The sequence below is a fragment of the Clarias gariepinus genome, chromosome 13 (genome assembly GCF_024256425.1).
Source record: "Clarias gariepinus isolate MV-2021 ecotype Netherlands chromosome 13, CGAR_prim_01v2, whole genome shotgun sequence".
NCBI lineage: Eukaryota > Metazoa > Chordata > Actinopteri > Siluriformes > Clariidae > Clarias > Clarias gariepinus.
Genome location: NC_071112.1, coordinates 7,749,793 through 7,771,215, shown reverse-complemented (window position 1 = coordinate 7,771,215; position 21,423 = coordinate 7,749,793). Strand labels below are relative to the sequence as shown.

The 21,423-nt window shown below is 39.0% G+C and overlaps 1 protein-coding gene across 2 annotated transcripts in view; it reads right to left on the bottom strand.

Moving 5' to 3' along the window:
* map4k3b (mitogen-activated protein kinase kinase kinase kinase 3b) overlaps positions 1–19,091 on the bottom strand; it is a 30,778-nt gene extending 11,687 nt beyond the window's left edge. For both annotated transcript variants that reach the window (XM_053509503.1, XM_053509504.1), the window contains exons 1-13: positions 18,841–19,091; positions 5,096–5,153; positions 4,087–4,177; positions 3,921–3,985; positions 3,150–3,205; positions 2,992–3,039; positions 2,844–2,886; positions 2,626–2,698; positions 2,093–2,224; positions 1,935–1,997; positions 1,721–1,802; positions 1,112–1,237; positions 830–908 (exon numbers count right to left, since the gene is read on the bottom strand). In XM_053509503.1, the coding sequence (XP_053365478.1) occupies positions 830–908; positions 1,112–1,237; positions 1,721–1,802; positions 1,935–1,997; positions 2,093–2,224; positions 2,626–2,698; positions 2,844–2,886; positions 2,992–3,039; positions 3,150–3,205; positions 3,921–3,985; positions 4,087–4,177; positions 5,096–5,153; positions 18,841–18,936 (1,012 nt within the window). In that variant the 5' untranslated portion in view covers positions 18,937–19,091. The remainder of the gene's footprint in view (positions 1–829; positions 909–1,111; positions 1,238–1,720; positions 1,803–1,934; positions 1,998–2,092; positions 2,225–2,625; positions 2,699–2,843; positions 2,887–2,991; positions 3,040–3,149; positions 3,206–3,920; positions 3,986–4,086; positions 4,178–5,095; positions 5,154–18,840) is intronic.
* Positions 19,092–21,423: the final 2,332 nt, after the last annotated feature.

Here is a 21,423-nt window from a genome sequence, read left to right as displayed (position 1 = left end):
AACTGGCAACCCAGCCTGTTAATTGAGAGTGCTGCATTCCGATCAGTAAGTAGTTCCTGAGAAGTAGATTGTACAGGGAGCAGAAGAAACATTGTACACACAGCACAAGTACACTGCGACACAAACCGAAGCAATTGGCAATCCATTGCTCTTCCTGTGATATTCCGGATGTGAAGACCTGAATTTTTTCTACCTGCAATAGAAAAAACTATTGCAGGTAGAAAACTGCAATGCAGAAAAATTCTAAACTGCAATGCAGAAAAATTCAAACATTTTTATTGCAACAAGATTTTTTTCAGTTCATAATGCTATTTTACTTTGAGGAATTTTGGCACTGTTATACTTCCATAATTTCCCCCCAAAATTCAGGTAGAATTCCAATTGTCAATCAACATCTCTAGTCAGGACTCCTAATAAAATTCCCTTTCAGTCTGATATCCCCACTCCAGCATTTCCATTCAGAAATTCAATAAAAATTCTCATTTAAAGATCCCGGCAAAATTCTTAACCACGATTTCCAACAAAAATTCCCAACCAGAATTCTCAATGTAAATTCCAGTCAGCATTCCCAGTTGAGATTTTAAACAAATTGTCAAAAACCATTTTTAGTCAGATTTAAAAACACAATTCCCATTTAGTATTCCTGATCAAAATTCCCAGAGACAATTTTTAATTCGAAATGTTTAGTCAGTGTTCCCGGTCAAAATTCCAAACCTAATCTGAGTAAGTCCTTTTAAAAGAAATAAAATGTATCATCCACACACACACACAAATACACAATCACACGTATACACAAACATGCACAACACATGCGCGCACACATACTCACAGTTGATCTCTGACAGAGTCTTTTTATCCCGTGAACTTCGGCTCGCTGATGTGATCCGCTGAGGAACATGCACCGGAGACTACACACGCCACACACACACAAAAATTTAAACACTTAATGTCACATAACATAAGATACAGATCCCCAATCCTGTTACAAATCTACATGTATAAAGTTCTTCACTTATAAATATATATCTATGAAACGTTTAGGAGAAATTAAAAGCCAGAGCCGAGTCAGAATCAATACCCATTAGCACAGTGTCAAAGGTCGTGACCTCACCTCAGGGTCGGCGTCCTCGTCCTCTCCGTCGTGACTATCCTCGATGTCTGCGTGGTCGGGGTTGTTGACTTTGTCCAGCAGCTCGATGGCAAGAGTGCGACTCAACGGCTGCGATACGAACGGGTGCTGGACGAGACAGGAAGTGATGTCAGCAGCGATGGAGCAGCGATTAGCATAATAGCATAAAATTCCCCTTCAACAGAGCCTCTTAGGCATGCTAGCTATTGTCTTAATTTTTGTTTTGTTAACTAGCTAGCATTTTGAATAGCTAGCTGGTTTCTGGGCTTTTATTTATGATTATGCTTTTGTCATTTGAAAAAATAAACAAAAACAAAAAAAGTTAAACTGAATAACTGAACATAACCAATTGGTCTGCGGTTTCTCTTTAGTGTCCCCTTATATTACTTCCTGTATTTGCTGCCTGTATGTGTGTACGTAAAACCAGACTGGTTGTGCTAATATGTTATCATTCTGATTAGCTCAATGAATAAGGCTTAGTATTAGGATGTTAAAACCTTATAAAGACCAATAAGAAAATTTAACATTTTCCAGTAATAAGTAGAACTCTTTATTAAGAATTCAAGAGAGAATCAATGACACGCCACGTACCTGGAGCAGTTTATCTGCTGTCGGCCTCTTCTTAGTGTTTTTAATCAGCGCCATTTTCACAAAGTGATGAAAGTTACTCGTCCTGAGTGCAGGAGGAGAGACGACTTCCTGTTACAGCTTATTGACACATCTCAAAAGGCTAATGCTGCTAAAGATGTCTTTAAAATGTCAAAAAAAAACAGGCGCACACACACAAAGGTAGACACACACTCACCATTTGAGTTTATCTTTTAGTTTAGGAGGCTGGAAGTTGCTCTTGGTCATGAGGAAAAGAGCTCTGAGGAAGAGAGACAAGAAAATCAACACACACTCAAATACCTATACACACATGCGTGCTCACATACACACACACACACACACACACACACACACCTCATTGGGTGCAAATCGAACATGGGAGGCTGCAGCTCGGCCAGCTCTATAGCAGTGATGCCCACGGCCCAGATATCACACAGCTGATTATAGCCTCCTTTACGTTCTACTGCAGCCACCTCCGGGGCCATCCTGCGCGCACACACACACACAGACACACACAGACACACACAGACACACACAGACACACACAGACACACACAGACAGACAAGACAGACAAGACACACAGACACACACAGACACACAGACACACAGACACACACAGGGGAAAGAAAGAGAGATGTATTGTTATTTAACTAAATGCAGCCTCCTTCAATCAGATTAACACAGAGGCCACGCCCTCTTAACGAAGATTAACACAGATGCCACACCCCCTCCACTAAAATGATTACAGAGGCCATGCCTCCTCCACTAAGATTAACACCGAGGCCACACCCCTTTACCAAAATTAATACATAGGCCACGCCCCCTTTACTAAAATTAATACATAGGCCACGCCTCATATCAGAAAACCAGATGAATAGGTCTTTACCAATATGGCGTCCCAATGAAGGACTTCCTCTTGGCCAGAGTGGCTGAGATCTGAGCCGAGACGCCAAAATCCGCTATAGAGACACGCACACACACACACACACACACACACACACACACACACACACACACAATCTCTATCTTCATCTTATATTGACATTATGTATCATTTATAATCATATATTATATATCTGTACACAGTGGTAGAGTTCAGCTCACCCAGCTTTACGTAGCCGTTGTCAGTAAGTAAGATATTTGCTCCCTGTGAGGAAAAAACACACACACCTGAAGAAACCTGAAGAAACCTCACTGAAGGTCTCGGGTGCAAAGGTCAAAAGTCAAAGGAAGAGATACAGCAGAAGCCTACCTTAATGTCTCTGTGCATCTTGCCTTTGTTATGGAGGTAGTACAGGCCCTGAGACACACACACACACACAGTAGACACTCAGGACACTTTACACACATGTCTGTAGAACACCGTGTCTGTGTGTGTGTGTGTGTGTGATTGTGTTAGGGTGCATATACCTGAAGGGTCTCCCGTGATACGTATGCAATCTGTGACTCCAGCAGAGGTCCGGTCACTGAGACACAGAGAGAGAGAGAGAGAGAGAGAGACAGAAAAAGACAAACGGATAATGAAAACGTCAGAAAAAGGAAGAGAGAAATAGCCAGCCAAAAAAGAGGGAGAAAAGGGGAGCAAAAAAGGGAAATAGATAAAGCGACAGAGGGAGGAAAAGAAGGAGAGAGAGAGAGAGAGAGAGAGAGAGAGAGAGAAATGGAATTTAGAAAAAAAAAGTTTATTTACATTTATTTAGCATTCATTGGGAGAGAAAGTGAAAGAGAGAAAGAGAGAGAAAGTGAGAAAGAGAGTGAGAAAAAGAAAGAGAGAGAGATAGAGAGCGAGAGGGAGAATTGGAATTTACAAAAAGAAGTTTATTTACATTTATTTAGCGTTCATTTGGGGAGAGGGTGAAGGAGAAAGAGAGAGAGAGAGAGAGAGAGAGAGAGAGAGAGGGAGACAGAGTGTTTCTCTAAAAACTCCTCGACCCTTGTTCTCCAAACCATATTCATCCTAAGACATAGTGCAGTGCTGTTTAGGGCACTGACTGTGATTTGGGACACAGCCCTGACTTCCCATCAGGTGCGAGTTACTCACAGCAGGCAGAGGGACACAGTGTGATGTGTGTTACGCAGGCAGTGTGTTACGCAGTCTTCTAACACACAGAGCTAGCGACAGAGAGGAAGGAAGTGTGTGTGTGTGTGTGTGTGTGGAAAGGAAATGTGAGGTGTGAGTACCGTGATAAATATCCTGTAGTGACCCTCCGCCGCAGTATTCCATACAGATCCATAATTTATCTCTCCTGAAACACACACACACAGAAAATCAGCACACATCCTCTACAAACAGCTGCTAGCGTCCACGTGTGAGGTGTGTCAGGCAGCGGCGTAGCGTGTGTGTTACCTGAGATAACTGCCGAAGTATGCTACGATGTTTGAGTGTTTACAGTCTTTCATCATAATGATCTCCTGCTGAACCACCGCAAAGTCCTCACCTGCGCACACACACACACACACACACACACACACACACAAAACATTGCATCATGCTATACTTGATGGTTATAGAGAGAAAAATCATCAACACTATAAGGATCTCGTCACAGTGTGTACAGTGCTGCCTAACAACAGTCCTTGCAAAAGTATTCATACTCCTTAAACCTTTCCACATTTTGTCACATTACAACCTTTCCAACATTTATTTTTTAGTGATTTTATGTGTTGACCAACACAAAGTGGCAGAGCCACAGCAAACATGTGGAAAAAAGGTTCTCTGGTCAGATGAGACCTTAATGTAACTTTTTGGCCTAAATGCAAAATGCTGCATGGCAGAAAACACTATGGAAATTGGGAAAAGTTGAAGGGGTATAAATACTTTTGCAAGGCACTGTACACACAAATACCTGCACATACACACAAACACTAACAATTACATACATCATTAAACACAAATACAGAAATACACACACACAAAAAAACACACACACACACATACACACACACATACACACACACATACACACACACATACACACACACATACACACACACATACACACACACATACACACACACACATACACACACACATACATACACACACACACACACACACACACACACACACACACACACACACACACACACACACACACACACACAAACCCCCTCATGGAAAGACTATAAAGCCTCTTGGAAAGTACACCAAAGTAGCGATCAGGTATGATATGCTATGGTGCGTGAACACACACACTCACACATACACACACACACACACATGCACTCACTTGGCAATTAACAGTGTGTTTAACAGTCTGTGAATGTAGCTGCATTATTAATGCACACACTTTTAGTTAATTATTGCGTGGTGTGTGTGTGTGTGTGTGTGGACAGAAGAACACACGGATGTGTACCTGGTTCCAGTTTGATGACTTTGATGGCCGCCAGCTCTCCCGTGTTGACATTTCGCGCCTGAGAAGTGAAAAGAGAACAGACGAGAAAGAAAGACGATTATTTTAGTAACACAAGATTCTGCCGTTTTCGTCGTGTTTCAGTCGGCCCCGTGGGCTGGGTGTGTGTTTCTTAAACACAAGACCTCCAATCGTCTTTAAAAACTGTCGAGAATGTTTTGAATGTTGTTACAAAAACTGCAAATTCTAAATAAAAAATTCTGATAAAGGCTGATCTGGGATCAGGAGCAGGAGCGTCAAGTCTGATGCGTTCTCTAAGACCAAGGAAGAGATTTCCTAAAAACCTGCTGCACCAAAGAGAACCTTCAGAAAACCTCGAGAGTATCCATAACCCAGAGAAGAGGTAGACAATGTTTGGTTGACAACAATATCGCATCACGATTCTGTGATACCCTGCGTTACAAGGTATCAGTCACGACATACAGGACGGTGAACAATTTATCAGCAATACAGAAAAAAAACAACACCCCGTGTAATGATGCTCTACTTTTTGTAGCCATTTAATACCTATCATAACATTAAAAAGTAAAATTTTATGCAATTTTTTAAAGATTTCATTCATCTGTAAAGAACATCAAAAGATTTCATTAATTTGTTTCTTCCTTAATAAGATTTCTTCATATATATTTTTTTTCCAAAGCCACTTCCAGGCTATTTGTAATAAAAGCAAAGCCATTAAAACGATGATAAAAAAAAAAAAGACGTAACAATAAGGATATTAAATCGTCCTTTCGCCCTGCACTGAAGAGAAGTCGCTGCTTCATAACCCAATGAAAGACAACAGTTTATTACATCACAACAGAATCTAATCGCAACTGCCTGAATCAGATTTAAATCAATTAAGTGAGAATCGAACTCCCTAAATCAGAATCGAATCAAATCGCAACCCCTTAACAACAATCAAACTGCATCTCTCTGAATCAACTTCAGATCGTAACCCCATGAACCTGAATCAAACTAAATGTTTACACCGCTGAATGAGAATCAAATCTCAACTTGCTGAATCAGAGTTAAAATTTAACTGTAACCCCTGTACCAGTATCGAATCAAACTGTAACCCATAAATCAGTCAGAATGAAAGTGCAACCCCCAAACTGGAAATGAATCAAATCACAACTCCCCTGAATCAAAACCGAATCATCACAACCCCTAAAATCCACAAAAATTAATCACAACCCCAGAATTAAATCAGAAACCAGAGTCAGAATCCAACTGTAACCCATGAATCAGTCAGAATGAATCCGTAACCCCCCAAAATCAGAAATGAATCAAATCACAAATATGTAAATCAAAATCAACTAGTAACCACCTGAATCAGAATTGAATCAAATCACAACCTCCTGAATTGGAATTGAATCATAACGTCCTGAATCAAATTCAGAATTGAATTTGAACATACACCCTGCCGAATCAGAATTCAATCACAACTTGCTGAATCAGAGTAGAAACTGAATTGTAAGGTCAGAACTGAATTACAGCCTCCCTGAATTAGAAATGAATCAGATCATAACCCCTTAAATCACCAAGGATTAATAAATCAGTCAGAATGAATTTGCAACCCGCTAAAACCCTAAAACAGAAATGTATTCAATCACCACCGCCTAAATCAGAATCTAATTGCAATCCCCGGAAACTAAATAAACCTAATCCCCTAAATCAGAATCAGATTTCTGAGTCAAAGGCAGAATTCAAAGTCATAACCCTTCTAAATCAGAAACTAACTAAATCAGAATCGAACCGAATCACAACAACCTGAATCAGAATCAGTTTTGAGAGAGTGTGCAATCATCGGGTTTCTCAGGAACACGTAGCATGACGAACTTCAGTGTTTTTGTTTCTTCTTAACAAAAGAAAAGTAAAAGAGGCGGGTGAAAGAGTGATTGTTTTTACATAATACATGATAACAAGACCTGACGTGCTTTAAGAACATCTCTCAACATTAAATCTAACCATGTGATCTAAAAAAATAATAATATATAAACTGTCATTTTTTCTGCAGTATAATGGGAAAAAAAAGAACATTCAGAAGGATGTATTTTCTTAGATTTAGAACCGAGCTTGTATTTACAATAAGTGTTTAAAAAAAAAACTGTAATCTGATTCAGAGATTTTTTTGTTCCTTCCAAATAAACAGAAACAAAAAAAAATCATGGTTGCAGCAGTGAGCAAAAATAATTTAGCTGTTCTGAGCAGATTTATTATAAGAACAATCGTTACAGCTGGACATTGAGTTTATTCTTATTTTTTTTTAGTTCTCATGTACGATTTATGAGGAAAATCCCTCAGCTTGTCCGCAGCTTTTCCGTGAAAAAGAAACGGAATGTTTGGCATCTTTTAAATCATTTTTCTCCCTTTCTGCCATCTCTGGGTTAAACGTTGGAGGTCTGGTTGTGGTCGAAAAACTTTCAAGTGAGCCAGAGTTTGGACAAGTTAGAGGTTTTTTACAATTTTACACGGAGGTCAGACGTTTATGGGAGGAAAGAGTTTCCTGTGACAAAAAAATGTATATCACCAAAGTGACTTGGAAAAAATAGAGACATTCACACTGACTGAGGGATAGTCTCTCTCTCTCTCTCTCTCTCTCTCTCTCTCTCACACACACACACACACACACAATGGTGTTTCTGTAAGTGTTCACTGAGAGACACCAGTCTACCAGAACAGCAAATCTGAGGTCATCGCTGAACAGAGGGATGGAAAAAGAGTGGAAAAAGAAAGGAACATTTTCTTTATCGCTGTGTTTCCATTGCCATGCGATGGCATTTATGCTAGCAGTCCCAAAGTCCCGTGAGAGACTGTGGTTGTCCTTATTTGTGGGTGGCGGATCTGATTAAAACTGTTTTAAACACTGACATTTGGGAAGTTTTATAACGCTTGACAAGACCTTTGTTATTTGTAAGATCTGATAAGTCAAGATTAAATACTCCACCTTAAACACTGTGTATAAGAGAAATCATACACTGTTACAAAAGCTTGAGGGATGGACATGCACCGAATCTATTTATATAATCAAAGGGGCAGTGGGAAAAGAATTATAACACCTTAAATTAGGAATGAAATACGCTTATAACAACCTGTGATTCACAAATCGCATTGCAATTTGCGTAATCAGACTGGAATGCTAGAGTCATGTGAGTCCTGAATTAAAATAAAATTGTAACCTCTTAAATCAGAACTGAACTGAAATGTAATGAATTATAACTCCTGAAACAGTTCATATACCGTAATAACCATCTGAATCTAAATGAATCTTAACCACCCTGAATTAAATACAAAGTGATATGCAACTCCTTGAATCAGAAACAAATTGAATTTAAAATCGCAACATCCAAAAACTAAATTAGATCGTATCAGATTAAAACTCCTCGAATTAGAATTGAAGCAAAACTCCTTAAATTGGAGATGGAATCCAAATCTAACCACCTGAACTAAAATTGAAACAAATCGTAACTCCTAAATTAGACCTGAATCAATTTGTCACCACCTGATTCAGAATCAAAATCAAGCTGTAACCTCCCAAATAAGAGTCGGAACCAAATCAATATTCCATGAAATCGAATTAAAATAAATTCAGAACCCCAGAATTAAAATCTATTTAATAAAATATATTCACGGTTCATGCATTGGAGGACCAGAACCCAGTCTCAGAAAAACTTGTCTGTATATCTGTCGAGGCGAATTCGTTACAGCATCACGCAAAACTAGCTGGACAGAATTTAATGAAATTTCACCAGTCCTTCGGTATTTGCTTGAAGTTAATTCTTAAGGTAGAAGGAACGTTATGAGCAGTTATGTGCCAGATTACATCACAGTTGGCAGCGTTTTCTGAAGGAATCTAGCGCTTTTCCTCTCAATATAGGCATGGCTTTACACTTCACTCAACAGAGCCAATCAACATGATAGTTTACCGTAAATACACAGTATGCTGAAGACACAGAAAAGACCGCAATGCCCTTATAAGGTGCCCAAAACCCCAAAAAAACAGAAACGAACAGGTGACACAGCGTAGCCTACTCCAAAAAGCACAAGTACACTATAAAAACTTAACCTTCAAAAATTTATGGAAAAGCAGTTAAGTGCCACTATGAGATTGTTAAAGCGGCGTTAAAGAGATAACATTGTGAGGTGAGGGTGTGTAAAATACCCGAACTAAAAGCACCCTGTTTTGCACTACAATCAAAATGTTGGATAAGGTTATGTTATGAACAGGTATGTGCCAGATATAGTAATAACTTTAAACAGGGAGTGTATTTTCCTGATGATAAAAGAAGTACACCGTAATACATTTTCATTTACATTTAGGCATTTGGCAGACGCTCTTATCCAGAGCGACTTACATTTTTATCTCATTATACATCTGAGCAGTTGAGGGTTAAGGGCCTTGCTCAAGGGCCCAACAGTGGCAACTTGGTGGTTGTGGGGTTTAAACCTGGGATCTTCCGAACAGTAGTCCAATGCCTTAACCACTGAGCTACCCCTGGTACAACAACAAGTTGTAAAATACTTAACCTTCCAATAAATGTTTATTTCTCTGTCTTAATAAATTATACAGAGAAAGACTGTCAGACATGTACGTGGGCTTCAACCTGAAATAATATCACCGACTACATTACAGCTGATCAGCTTCTTTTTAGCTTTAACCTTTTAAATATTTCTAAAAACTCTTTTCCCGTCAACAACGGGTACAAATGCTAGTCTAAACATCAAACAAATCCTAATCCGGGATCAAAATCAAATCAACACATAAATGGACTGAATGAAACTGAATGAAACAAATCCTTAAACCGTTAAACACCTTGAATCCAAACCACTGCGAATCACAATAAAATCAGACCCTGTCTGAAGCAGATTTAAATTCATCACCCCTTAAATCTGAGGATTGGAATTCAAACCGAATCACCCAATTTAAGCTGATTCAAAATAAAATCTTTAAAACCAAATTAAATCAAATACTATAACCTTGTAAAACAAAATCAAATAAGAATGGCATAAGTAAAAACTGAATCAGAATCTGTAAATCAGAATCAAGGAACACTTGAGAGTCGGAACGCAACCCTTCTGAAACAGAATCGAATCCAATGAGACAATTTAGTGCAGTAAATGCACACCGCTCGAGGTGACGGTAAAACCTCTCAGAAGTCAAACTTCCTCAGGTCTTAATGTGTAAAACTTCTTAGTTGCAACTTCAGTAAATGTTAGAGGCTCTCTATCTGTAACTGCGAACGCATTATTTAATCCTGGAATGTAGGACTGAGTGCTAAGTGTTACGTTCTCGCTTGGACACGGAACCTTCGAGTCTGATAAACAAACTGACCGTCTGGCTTTCAGCTACGTAACCAAGATACTAAAACTGATGGAGCAAGCGCATATCCGAGCTGTATTTTATCTCCTAGTGACCGAGCGGTAGAAATAAGTCCAGGTTACACATCCTGTCTGCATTGACACGTTGGTAAAGATGAAGTTGCATCCTGTGGGAAATGAGCCTGATTCAGTGTTAAGACTCTTAGGAAGCTCTCGCTCTTTTCCATTAGCACAGAAACCAAACCAAACCGAAACCAGGCAAAACTATAATATATATGGTTTAACCTTTTGAACCTTGAAAAGCGCTCATCATATAGATCAAAGCAGACATGTTTGTCACACGTATATTATAATAAAGTGCTTGGAATTTTGATGCAAGGACACACCTATTACACACTGTGAGACCTGGTTGTAATTACCACCAACAACCTCATATGGAGTAAACAAATGCCCGCAGTGTGGCTTAGTGTAGCTGTTGGTAATTTCGGTCTGCACGTCTTACTAAACCAGTACACCTTCATACACTTCCGCAGACTAGCTGCTCCCTTCATGTGTCTCGACACGTCGGGTTTAAACGTCAGGTGATGCTGAGCTCTACTACAAGTGATTAAAAGCTTGATGCTGAAACCTCTACTTTAACCAACACTGCCTTTAGACTAAACACAGCAGAACTTATTTGTTTTGACTAATCACTTGTACAGCTTATATTTACCGGTGCTTCTGCTTTATTATCTTTATATATATTTTTTATATAATTGTCGTGCATATGACATTATTATCTACGAGATTTTTTGTTCCGACAGTTGCGCCAGAAGATGATGATAATCACCTGATAATGATTTGTCTTATAGATAAAAATTATGAGAAAAATGTGTGCCTTGTTCTAATGAATTACTGATTTAGGAAAAACATGAGATATGCAACTCTTCAATGTGTCAAAAGTCATCAACATCATCTTCTGACCAATCAGATTTAGTCAGTCAGATTTAATCAGTGATATAGACTAAAATATTATCATTACTAATGTTATCATTATTATTAATATCATGTAGATTTAATGCTCATGCTGTGATCACGCTATATTTTAATTTTTATTATTTAATTTGCATGTATAATGTAAAAAAAAAATGCATTAAAAACACAACATGTTCCAGTCAATCAAAGGACTTTTTATATATAAATGATCATATGATCAACCGTCCTGTGTGTCTGGTTTGGCTCAGCTACGAAAGCAGACATCAGAAGACTACAAAGGACAGTTCGGACTGCTGAAAGAATTATTGGCACTCCCTTCCCCACGCTGCAAGAACTGTATACATCCAGAATGAGGATAAGAGCTCAGAACCTCACTTTGGACCCCTCACACCCAAGCCACCTTCTATTCGAACTTTTGCCGTCGGGTCGACGCTATAGAGCACCAAACACTAGGACAGTCAGGCACAAAAACTGTTTTTTTCCCCCAGGCAATCTCCCTCATGAACAGTTAAACATCATTCTAATAAATATATGTGCAATATTGTGTACAGTACCACTGGGCAATATACTGTATAATACCACAGATTTTAGATATTTATGTAACTTATTTAAAAGTATCTCACACCCTACTCCATTTGATGTCAATTTGATGTTATATATATATAAAATACACAAACGTTATATATATTTTAAATACGCATTCTAAATAATAGAAATGTTAAACATGTACTAAATATTATGTGTGCAAATTTAATATAAAAAGTCTATATAAATATTTCATTTTACAATAATGCATTCTACAGTATATACAAATTTTGTAAACGAGTTTCATATCTATGAATTTTAGATATGCATTGCATACGGATTTCGTAGGCAAATTTTAGACCCAATGAGTTTAAATGACTTATTAATTTCCAATTAATGTTCGTGGTAACTAATAACACCGGTGATTATTCTACCTGGTAGGGCTGAATTTCGAACTTCGTCTTCTACACTTCCATTTTTTAATTGTGTTGAAATTCAACGGCTTCTCTCGTTTCTTTGTAGTCATTTCAATTAAAGTGACCGCTGTTCAACATCTCTAAGCTCCAACTCTAACAAGAAGTGCGTTCAACAAGATTTCATTCATTGTTTGTGGCAAAGGAGCATAAAACAGGCATAAGAGGCGCTCTTTCTCTCTTAAATCATTATGTTGATCTTTATAGCTCTCTTAGCTTTTCCTTTTATTAATTTTAAGGGCGGGGCTAAACATAAACTTCCTGTGAACACAGGAAGTAAACACAGGAAGTAGGAAGCAATTCTACACTCCAGTAAGCAACCTGGAGGTATTTTAACATTTTTACACACAACTTTACTGAAAGAGACACGAGAGAAAGAGATGTTCTTGGTGACCACCGGAGACGACTCCACAATGAGGCCATTTTTAGGCGGGTCCTTTTCAGGCTGGTTTTTAAACGAACGTATTCAGCTCGCATCTCGCCAGGCCAAAACTCTGCCATTTTAAACTTGTTAAAGGAGCAGTCCATGTTACGGTTGGCACACACACACACATACACCACAAAAATGAGGAAATGGGAACAATTAGGAGCAAACAGGATGGATAGAGCTCCAACTTTGTGCACATGTCAGTAGGCTTGTACACACACACACACACACACACACACACACACTTGTGTCCCCCAGGCTGAGGCATTTCCCAGCCACAGAGGAAGTCAGACACACATTTTCTTCCCTACGACCCTGGGTTTGATTACACTGCACGTCTTTATCCTGAAGTTCCCACAAGAATCTAACACATCTAACACACACACACATTCTCACACCTACACACACACACATTTATATACACCCCTCGGTAGTCACCATCTGCCACTACGCAGTCACAGTGCGTTGTGTCTTCTTCCTTTAAAACCAGGCCGTGTCCTCAATTCACTCAGGTTTACTTCACAAGCCTCAAATACACACTAGACAGTGTTTGATTCCAACATCACCACATGCACCCTACATAGTAAACTACATCGATAAAAGGATAGATATTGAAAAAGCATCCTACGTCAATTAGTCCCCTAGTAGGGTGTGTAAGCTAGTGCTCTTCTATAAAAGGTCTGTTTTCTTACATTCTTCCTCACTAGACATATAGAGCACTATGTAGGGTACACAGTCAAGTGCACTACTATAGCTACTACTAAAGTAAGGTGTCATTTGGGATTCAGCCAGGATGTAGATTTAAAATTAAAGTTTTAGTCACATTTGTCATCTTTTCCGTTTGGTTGTTTCGTCCTAAATTCTCTCATCTGTCATATAGTACACTATGTAGGGCACTCTGTCCAGTGGACCTCTTAATATGTAAGCTATCATTTGGTCACCGGCTAAAGAGAGATTTAAAAAAATATATATATATATATATCTAAAGTATATATAGTTAAGTATGTAGTGTGCTTAGGCTAGTGCACCTTATTAGAAAGTCATATGGCATTTGGGATATAACCGGAGACTGGACTAAACTTTTCTGAAGAAGTTTCTACTGGATTTTGCTGAGCCATGTCTGTTATCTTTTTCCCTGTAGTTGTCTTGCCCTCCTTACTGGACATTTATTTTCCCTTAATCTAAATCCATATGACTAGACTCTTAAAGTAGTGCGCGAGCTTCAGAACCATATCACTAGTTAAAATTTCAGATTTAATACAAAAACTTAAAATTTATTTTCCTACAAAAAGGAAAAGCTGACTAACTTCATTTGGTTTCTGGCTAAATCTCAAATGACTGCATACTTATTAAAGAAGTGCACTACATACAGAACACTAGTTTCTGAGCCCTAAATAAGGAGACTGTTAAATTTAGCCTGTATATCATAGATCAGTCTGACCTGAATGCATTTCGTTCTCTGGCTGCGTCCCAAATCACCATTTACTTGCTAAAAGATTAGGCAATACCTAATAAATTAATTAAACATTTGGTGTAAGACAGATACAGAAAAAGAATGAGCAAGTATGTGCACACACGCACATACACACAAACACACATGCTAGCACTCACGCACACACACGGCCCAAAGTGTTACCTAACTCACTCTGGCTGAGTCCCAAATGCCTTCCTACTAATTCAGCGCACTACACGATGTGTGAAATTAGAAACTGTTTAATATTCAGCACAGGAAGTTTAGCCCAAACTTACTAAAGTCAGCTTACTGTAAGTGATCGACACAAAATCACCCCCACCCCTGCTTCCTGTCTAGGGCACTAAAGATTTTTTTTAAAAAGCATAAAGTGTTTACAGGGACAAGGACAAAAAAGTGGTGCAAAGACATGGTCGAAACTGTGAGTCGAGTATCCCTAAATAATTGTCTACTTCCTGTAAATGCAATAGAAATCATATGAAACATAACACCCTACCTAGTGCACTAAACCTAATAATAATAATTCACCCTTTTTAGTGCACTAAAATCCGACTGATGCTCAAGTGGCTCCCTACTTCCAATCTAAAATGCACAGTGCAGTACATGTAATAATAACCCAGGTGGTGCATTATAGGTAAAGAGCACCCTTCATAGTGCACTAAATGTCAAAAGGCCACTTGTTAAAAATATTTAATAAAACACTGTCCTACGTCTTGTCTTAAATTTAGGAAATGACTTACTTATCCACCCTAATTAGTTCCCTAAAAAAACAAATAAGCCATTTCAATAAACCCTACATAGTGCACTATATCCTTTAGTAAGCAATTTAGGGCAAGTGTAGCCCAAAATGACAGTTCTCACTATAAATTTATAAGTGCACTACATGACAACAATTATTAAAATCAGTGTGTAGACAAACCAGTAGTCTCGCTATTTTAGTAAAACCTTACAAACTAAACATCCAACTAAACAGCTAAACAAATGCATCTTAACAAATGGTATGCAATGTCCCAAATCTCTCCCAAATCTCTATTCAAGTGCACTACACATGCTAGAAATGAATAACACCACCCCCACGTGCCCTACATGCACCCTACTGAGGTTGTTGTTTGTCTTTCGCCTGCTTCCCTCTAAGGATCGCCATAGTGGATCATTCAATCCGCACACACAACTTTGGCACAGGTTTTATGCCGGATTGGGACTGGCACTGCATGCATTGGCTGGGGTTTGGGCATCGGTGCAATCGAACCCAGGCCTTCCGCATGCCAGGTTAAATGCATCCAACATGCACTAGATTTCAGATATAAAATTAAACACACTTATATAGATTACTTAGTCTGTATACTACAACTCCAAAAGACAAGGAAACTAATTTATATAGGGGCAAAGAGTTCCCTATTTTAACTGTAACCCTACACCTAACCCACACCCTACCTAGGGCACTTTGACATTCAAATGCAAAGCATAATGGTTTATGTGGATAACTGCTGCTCATCTAAGTGCACTACATTGGTTAATATAACACCTTACAGACATCACCTAGTGCACTAGATTTCCAAAGTCACAGTATAATAATAAAAGTGGATAAATACTTTTTTAAATGCACTACCTGATAGGTCAAAACCTTACACACCCTAACTAGTGCACTCATTCATCTTCTATACCGCTTTTATTTAATGAAATACCACTTCAGACACCATACCTAGTGCACTAGAAAGTATGTACACTAGACACTTAAACTAAGGTATAAGGGGTTAAATGGATCCCTATTTCTTATCCGATTGCACTACATGATGAAATAACACCTTACACACCACACCTAGTACACTAAAAGTCCAATAAACAGTCAAAGTACGTCTAAGAGGTCTAATCATTCCCTACTACGTATATACAAGTGAACTATGTATAATGACACAGCATCGTACACACCCTACTTAGTACTCAGACATCCAAACTCAAGGTATAATTGTTTAAGTGGATAACTACTTTTCATTCAAGTGCAACTACATATAAAAAAAAACACCTCACACACACTACATAGTGCACCAGACCTCCATTGTAAGGTATAAGGAGTCAAATGGATTCATATTTTTCCTCCAACTGCACTACATGTGATAAAATAACTTGCACACCCTACCTAATGCACTAGACAACCAACAATAAGTTATATGAATATATGAATCCCTACTTCCTATCCAAGTGAACTACATATTATAGCAACACCTTACCCACCATACCTAGTGCAAGAGACATACAACATTCAAAACAAAGCTAAAAGGATCATAGGAATAATTACTTTTTTATCCAAGTGCACAACATACTGTATGACTTTACATACCCTACTTAGTGCAGTAGAAATCCAAAGTAAGATATTAGGGTGTTGGGGCATTAGGGTAGAACTGATTCTCTACTCTTGATGTAGTGCACTTCATGTCCTGTAAACAATCCATTTTTAATATAACATCCTATCAAGTGCACTAAGCACAGTAAAGTCCCGGTGTATGTCAGTGCACTAGATATTCAGACTACGGTGCATGAGGCCAAGTCTCTGTGCACTGGATGATGAAATAACACCTTACACAACCTACCTAGTGCACTAGACATCTGAAATAAGTTATCAGAGTACCTTATTCCTGATTTAGTGCACTAATATTCTACACTACTTCCCGGCCAAGTCCAGCCACAGGATAAATTTAGGGAATGACTCACTTATTCAGCCTACTTAGTTCACTGAAAAACAAATAACAAGCCATTTTAATAAACCCTACATAGTGCACTATATCCTTTATGGAGCAATTTAGGGCAGGTGTAGCCCAAAATGACAAATCTCACTATAAATTCATAAGTGCACTACATGGCAACAATTATTGAAATCAGTGTGTAGACAGACCTGTAGTCTCGCTATTTTAGTAAAACTTTACAAACTAAACATCCAACTAAGCTAAACACATGCATCGCTCCCCACTTCCAAAATCGTTGTCCTAGTGCACAATGTAGTGCATAATACACCCTGTTGAGTGCACTAAATGTCCAAAATACATCCAAATCATGGTATGCAATGTCCCAAATCTCTAACTGATCTCTATTCAAGTGCACTACACATGCTAGAAATAAATACCACCACCCCTACATGCCCTATATGCACCCTACTGAGGTTGTTGTTTGTCTTTCGTCGAGGGTTCGTCACAGTGGATCATCCGATCTTACACACAACTTTGGCACAGGTTTTATGCCGGATGCCCGTCCTGATGCAGCCCTCGCGTTTTAGTCGAGGGATGGAAGTGTGGAAGTCAGGATAAAACAGGAGGGATGTGTCCGTAAGGGAATTCAGCGTAAAGCCCGTGCCAAGATGTGTGTGTGGATTGGGGGGCCCGCTGTGGTGACCCCTCGATGGTAGCAGCCGAAAGACTAACATTCCTGATGTAGTGCACTACATGTTCTGTAACAAGCCATTTAGTATAACACCCTACGTATTGCACATCACACTCAATCCCAGTCTATGCTACTGCATTAGATGTTCAGACAGGGGGCCCAAGTGGTTTTCTATATGATAAAATAACACCTTACACACCCTACCTAGTGCACTACACATACGATATTATAAGGTCATGGTATTAGGGTACAACTGGTTCTCTATTCCTGATGTAGTCCTGTAAACAATCCATTTTAGTAAAACACCCTATGCAATGCACTAATAAAATAATAGTAGTCCCGAGTCGGTGTATGCTAGTGCACTAGACACTCAGACTATGGTACAGGGGACCTTTTGGTGCCCCATATGATGAAATAACACCTTATACACCTTAATGCACTAGATTTTCAAACAATGGTCTAGTGGGGGGCAAAGCGGCACCCCATTCCCTCATCCAAGTGCACTAGGTGGTGTATAAAAATCACTAATAAACAGTAATGCACTACATTTCCTGTAGCAAGACATTTAGTATTACACTATCTAGTGCACTAACCGCAGTAAAATTCCAGTGTATGCTAGTGCACAAGACATTCAGAAAGACAACATGTGCAAAGTGTCTCTCCATTCCTCATCCAAGTGGCTACATATTGTGAAATAACATCTTACACACCCTACCTAGTGCATTAGACATTCAAACAAAGGTCTAGGAGGGGGGAAGTGGCTCCCCATTCCCTCATCCAAGAGCACTAAAATCCCTAATGTAGTGCACTACATCTCCAGCAGGGAGGCAGGTGGGATTCTGCTACATAACAAATCTTCTTTAAAGTAAAGTACTACTACAACCAAACATGGAAGGTTATATAGGGTGGCATTTGGGACGCGTCCAGAGCGCGAGACAGACAGCCATACATCCTGTTGTTGTTGTTTACTACCACTGCTGAGATGTAAACAAGCAGTGACAGTTGAAGCAGCTGACACCATCCTCCAAACACGATGTTTATAAATCCACATAGGTCTTTAAATCCCGCAGGATGTCATGTTATGATGTGATGCGCATCCTGTTGTTGTTGTTGTTGTTGTTGTTGTTATTATTGTTGTTATCACCTTGTAAACATCGCCGTAGGTTCCGCTCCCGATCCTCTGGATCAGCTCGAAATCCTCCTGCGGGTTCCGGCGCGACAGATCCAGGCCCGAGTTCATGGCTTTTTATTTTTGTTAAATTTTATTTGTTCTTGTTGCTCCGCCGCTTCCGGTCGCTGAAACCCCCGGGCTCGCGGGGCAAACACCGCGGGCGGAGACACGCGCGCGCCTGGACACTCTATACGGACACCTCCGCTGCTGCTGCTGCTACCGAAATCAACATGTCCGTCAGTGCGTGCCGCGCATGCGCACAGCCATCCGCCTCTTTTTTGCTCGATCGCGCAACCCATTTCCCTTTGCACGTCTCCTCCAGGACCCATTCTGAAGGCTGGCGGTCTCATTCGCCTGTTTTAAATTCACTCTCAAATCCGCGACTAAGCTAAACTAAACTAAGTAAAAATAAAAATAAACATACTCAGTTGTTTCCGTTTACGTAGGTAATTAAAAAAAAGCTTAGAACGAAACAGCGTGGTTTACTTTTTCTTTAAATTTAAATTTATTCAAAACGTCTAAAAATGTGAAACCAAAATATGTGAATTTCCTCTCGAATCTCGTTCCAACAACAAAATAAAAAGTACTATATTTATATAAAATTGTATTTAATCTACAACAAACAAAATGATTACATTACTTCAAATTAGGCAGATAAATATCTACCTAAATATTTGGAATTCCTTCATTCATCCAATGAGATTGAAACCGGAAGACAACGGGGTGCAGGATATGTAGAGGGGGCTGGATATTGTGGGACATTTTATGTTGTACACAGAGTCAGAGCTAAGTTCTTGCCTCGTTCAAGATCTTGCTTAACGCTATACTATTCAGAACCTTCAAATATCAAAGTCTCCTGGGACTCCAGACCCCAATGACCCTGTACACAGTATAAAGTGGTATAGACATTATATATATAGTGGTATCGAATAAAAGAATATACAGTGGTTACAGAAAAGTATTTAAACCCCCTTAAATTTTTCACTCTTTGTTATATTGCAGCCATTTGATAAAATCATTTAAGTTCATTTTTTCCTCATTAATGTACACACAGCACCCCATATTGACAGAAAAAAAGACAAAATTGTTGACATTTTTTGCAAATATATTAAAAAAGAAAAACTAAAATATCGCATGGTCCTAAGTATTCAGACCCTTTGCTGTGACACTCATATTTAACTCAGGTGCTGTCCATTTCTTCTGATCATCCTTGAGATGGTTCTACACCTTCATTTGAGTCCAGCTGTGTTTGATTATACAGATTGGACTTGACTAGGAAAGCCACACACCTGTCTATATAAGACCTTACAGCTCACAATGCCAGTCAGACCAAATGAGAATCATGAAGTCAAATGAACTGCTGAAGAGCTCAGAGATAGAATTGTGGCAAGGCACAGATCTGGCCAAGGTTAGAAAAAAAAATTCTGCTGCACTTAAGGTTTCCAAGAGCACAGTGGCCTCCATAATCCTTAAATGGAAGACATTTGGGACCTTCTCCAGAGTGCTCAGGACCTCAAACTGGGCCGAAGGTTTACCTTCCAACAAGACAGTGATCATAAGCACACATCTAAAATAACAAAGGAGTGGCTTCACAACAACTCCGTGACTGTTCTTGAATGGCCCAGCCAGAGCCCTGACTTAAACCAAATCCAGGTGTGAAAAATTTGTTGCATCTTTCCCAAAAAGACTCATGGCTATATTAGATCAAAAGGGTGCTTCAACTAAATACTGAGCAAAGGGTCTAAATACTTAGGCCCATATGATATTTCAGTTTTTCTTTTTTAATTAATCTGCAAAAATGTTAACAATTTTGTCTTTTTCTGTCAATATGGGGTGCTGTGTGTACATTAATGAAGAAACAAATGAACTTAAAAGATTTTAGCAAATGGCTGCAATATAACAAAGAGTGAAAAATTTCAGGGGGTCTGAATACTTTTCGTACCCACATTCCTTATAATTGTCACTTTATGTACAGCCCCTAATAGGAGTAATTAGCAAACATGATTGTTGGGGAACAAATATCAACAAAAGACATCTCTTAAGAAGGAGCATCAGGCTGTTGTCTAAGGCAAAGACACTACTAAAAAACGCTTGTAAAACAATTTAAACTGATAATGCATACTCAATAGATTTGGGGTTTGAATCTCCTTTTTAGTCTTTGTGTGCGGGTGGAGGTTACATGTTCTCTCATGCTTGGTGGTTTTCCCCTCAATGTTTTTATGGGTGTAAATAATTGGTGACATACTCTTAACTCATATTACCAATATTGCTCTGATTAGGTGTTGGACTTTAGAACAGCATGCCTGGTTTAGATTTTATTTGATGCGTTGTTGTAATTGTGTCCATAAAGTATAATGTTGTGTCCCACTGGATTCCGTTTTAGGCCCGCTATTGTTCTCTACATCTAACATGTAATTAGCGAACATAATATGGGCTTTCACATTTTTGCACTGATTGTACACAATTACACTAATTACAGCAGAGTTCTCCAAAAGCTTTACAGCACCAAGATCATCCTTAAAAGGAACAACTATCTCTCTCTCTAGTTCTTTACCA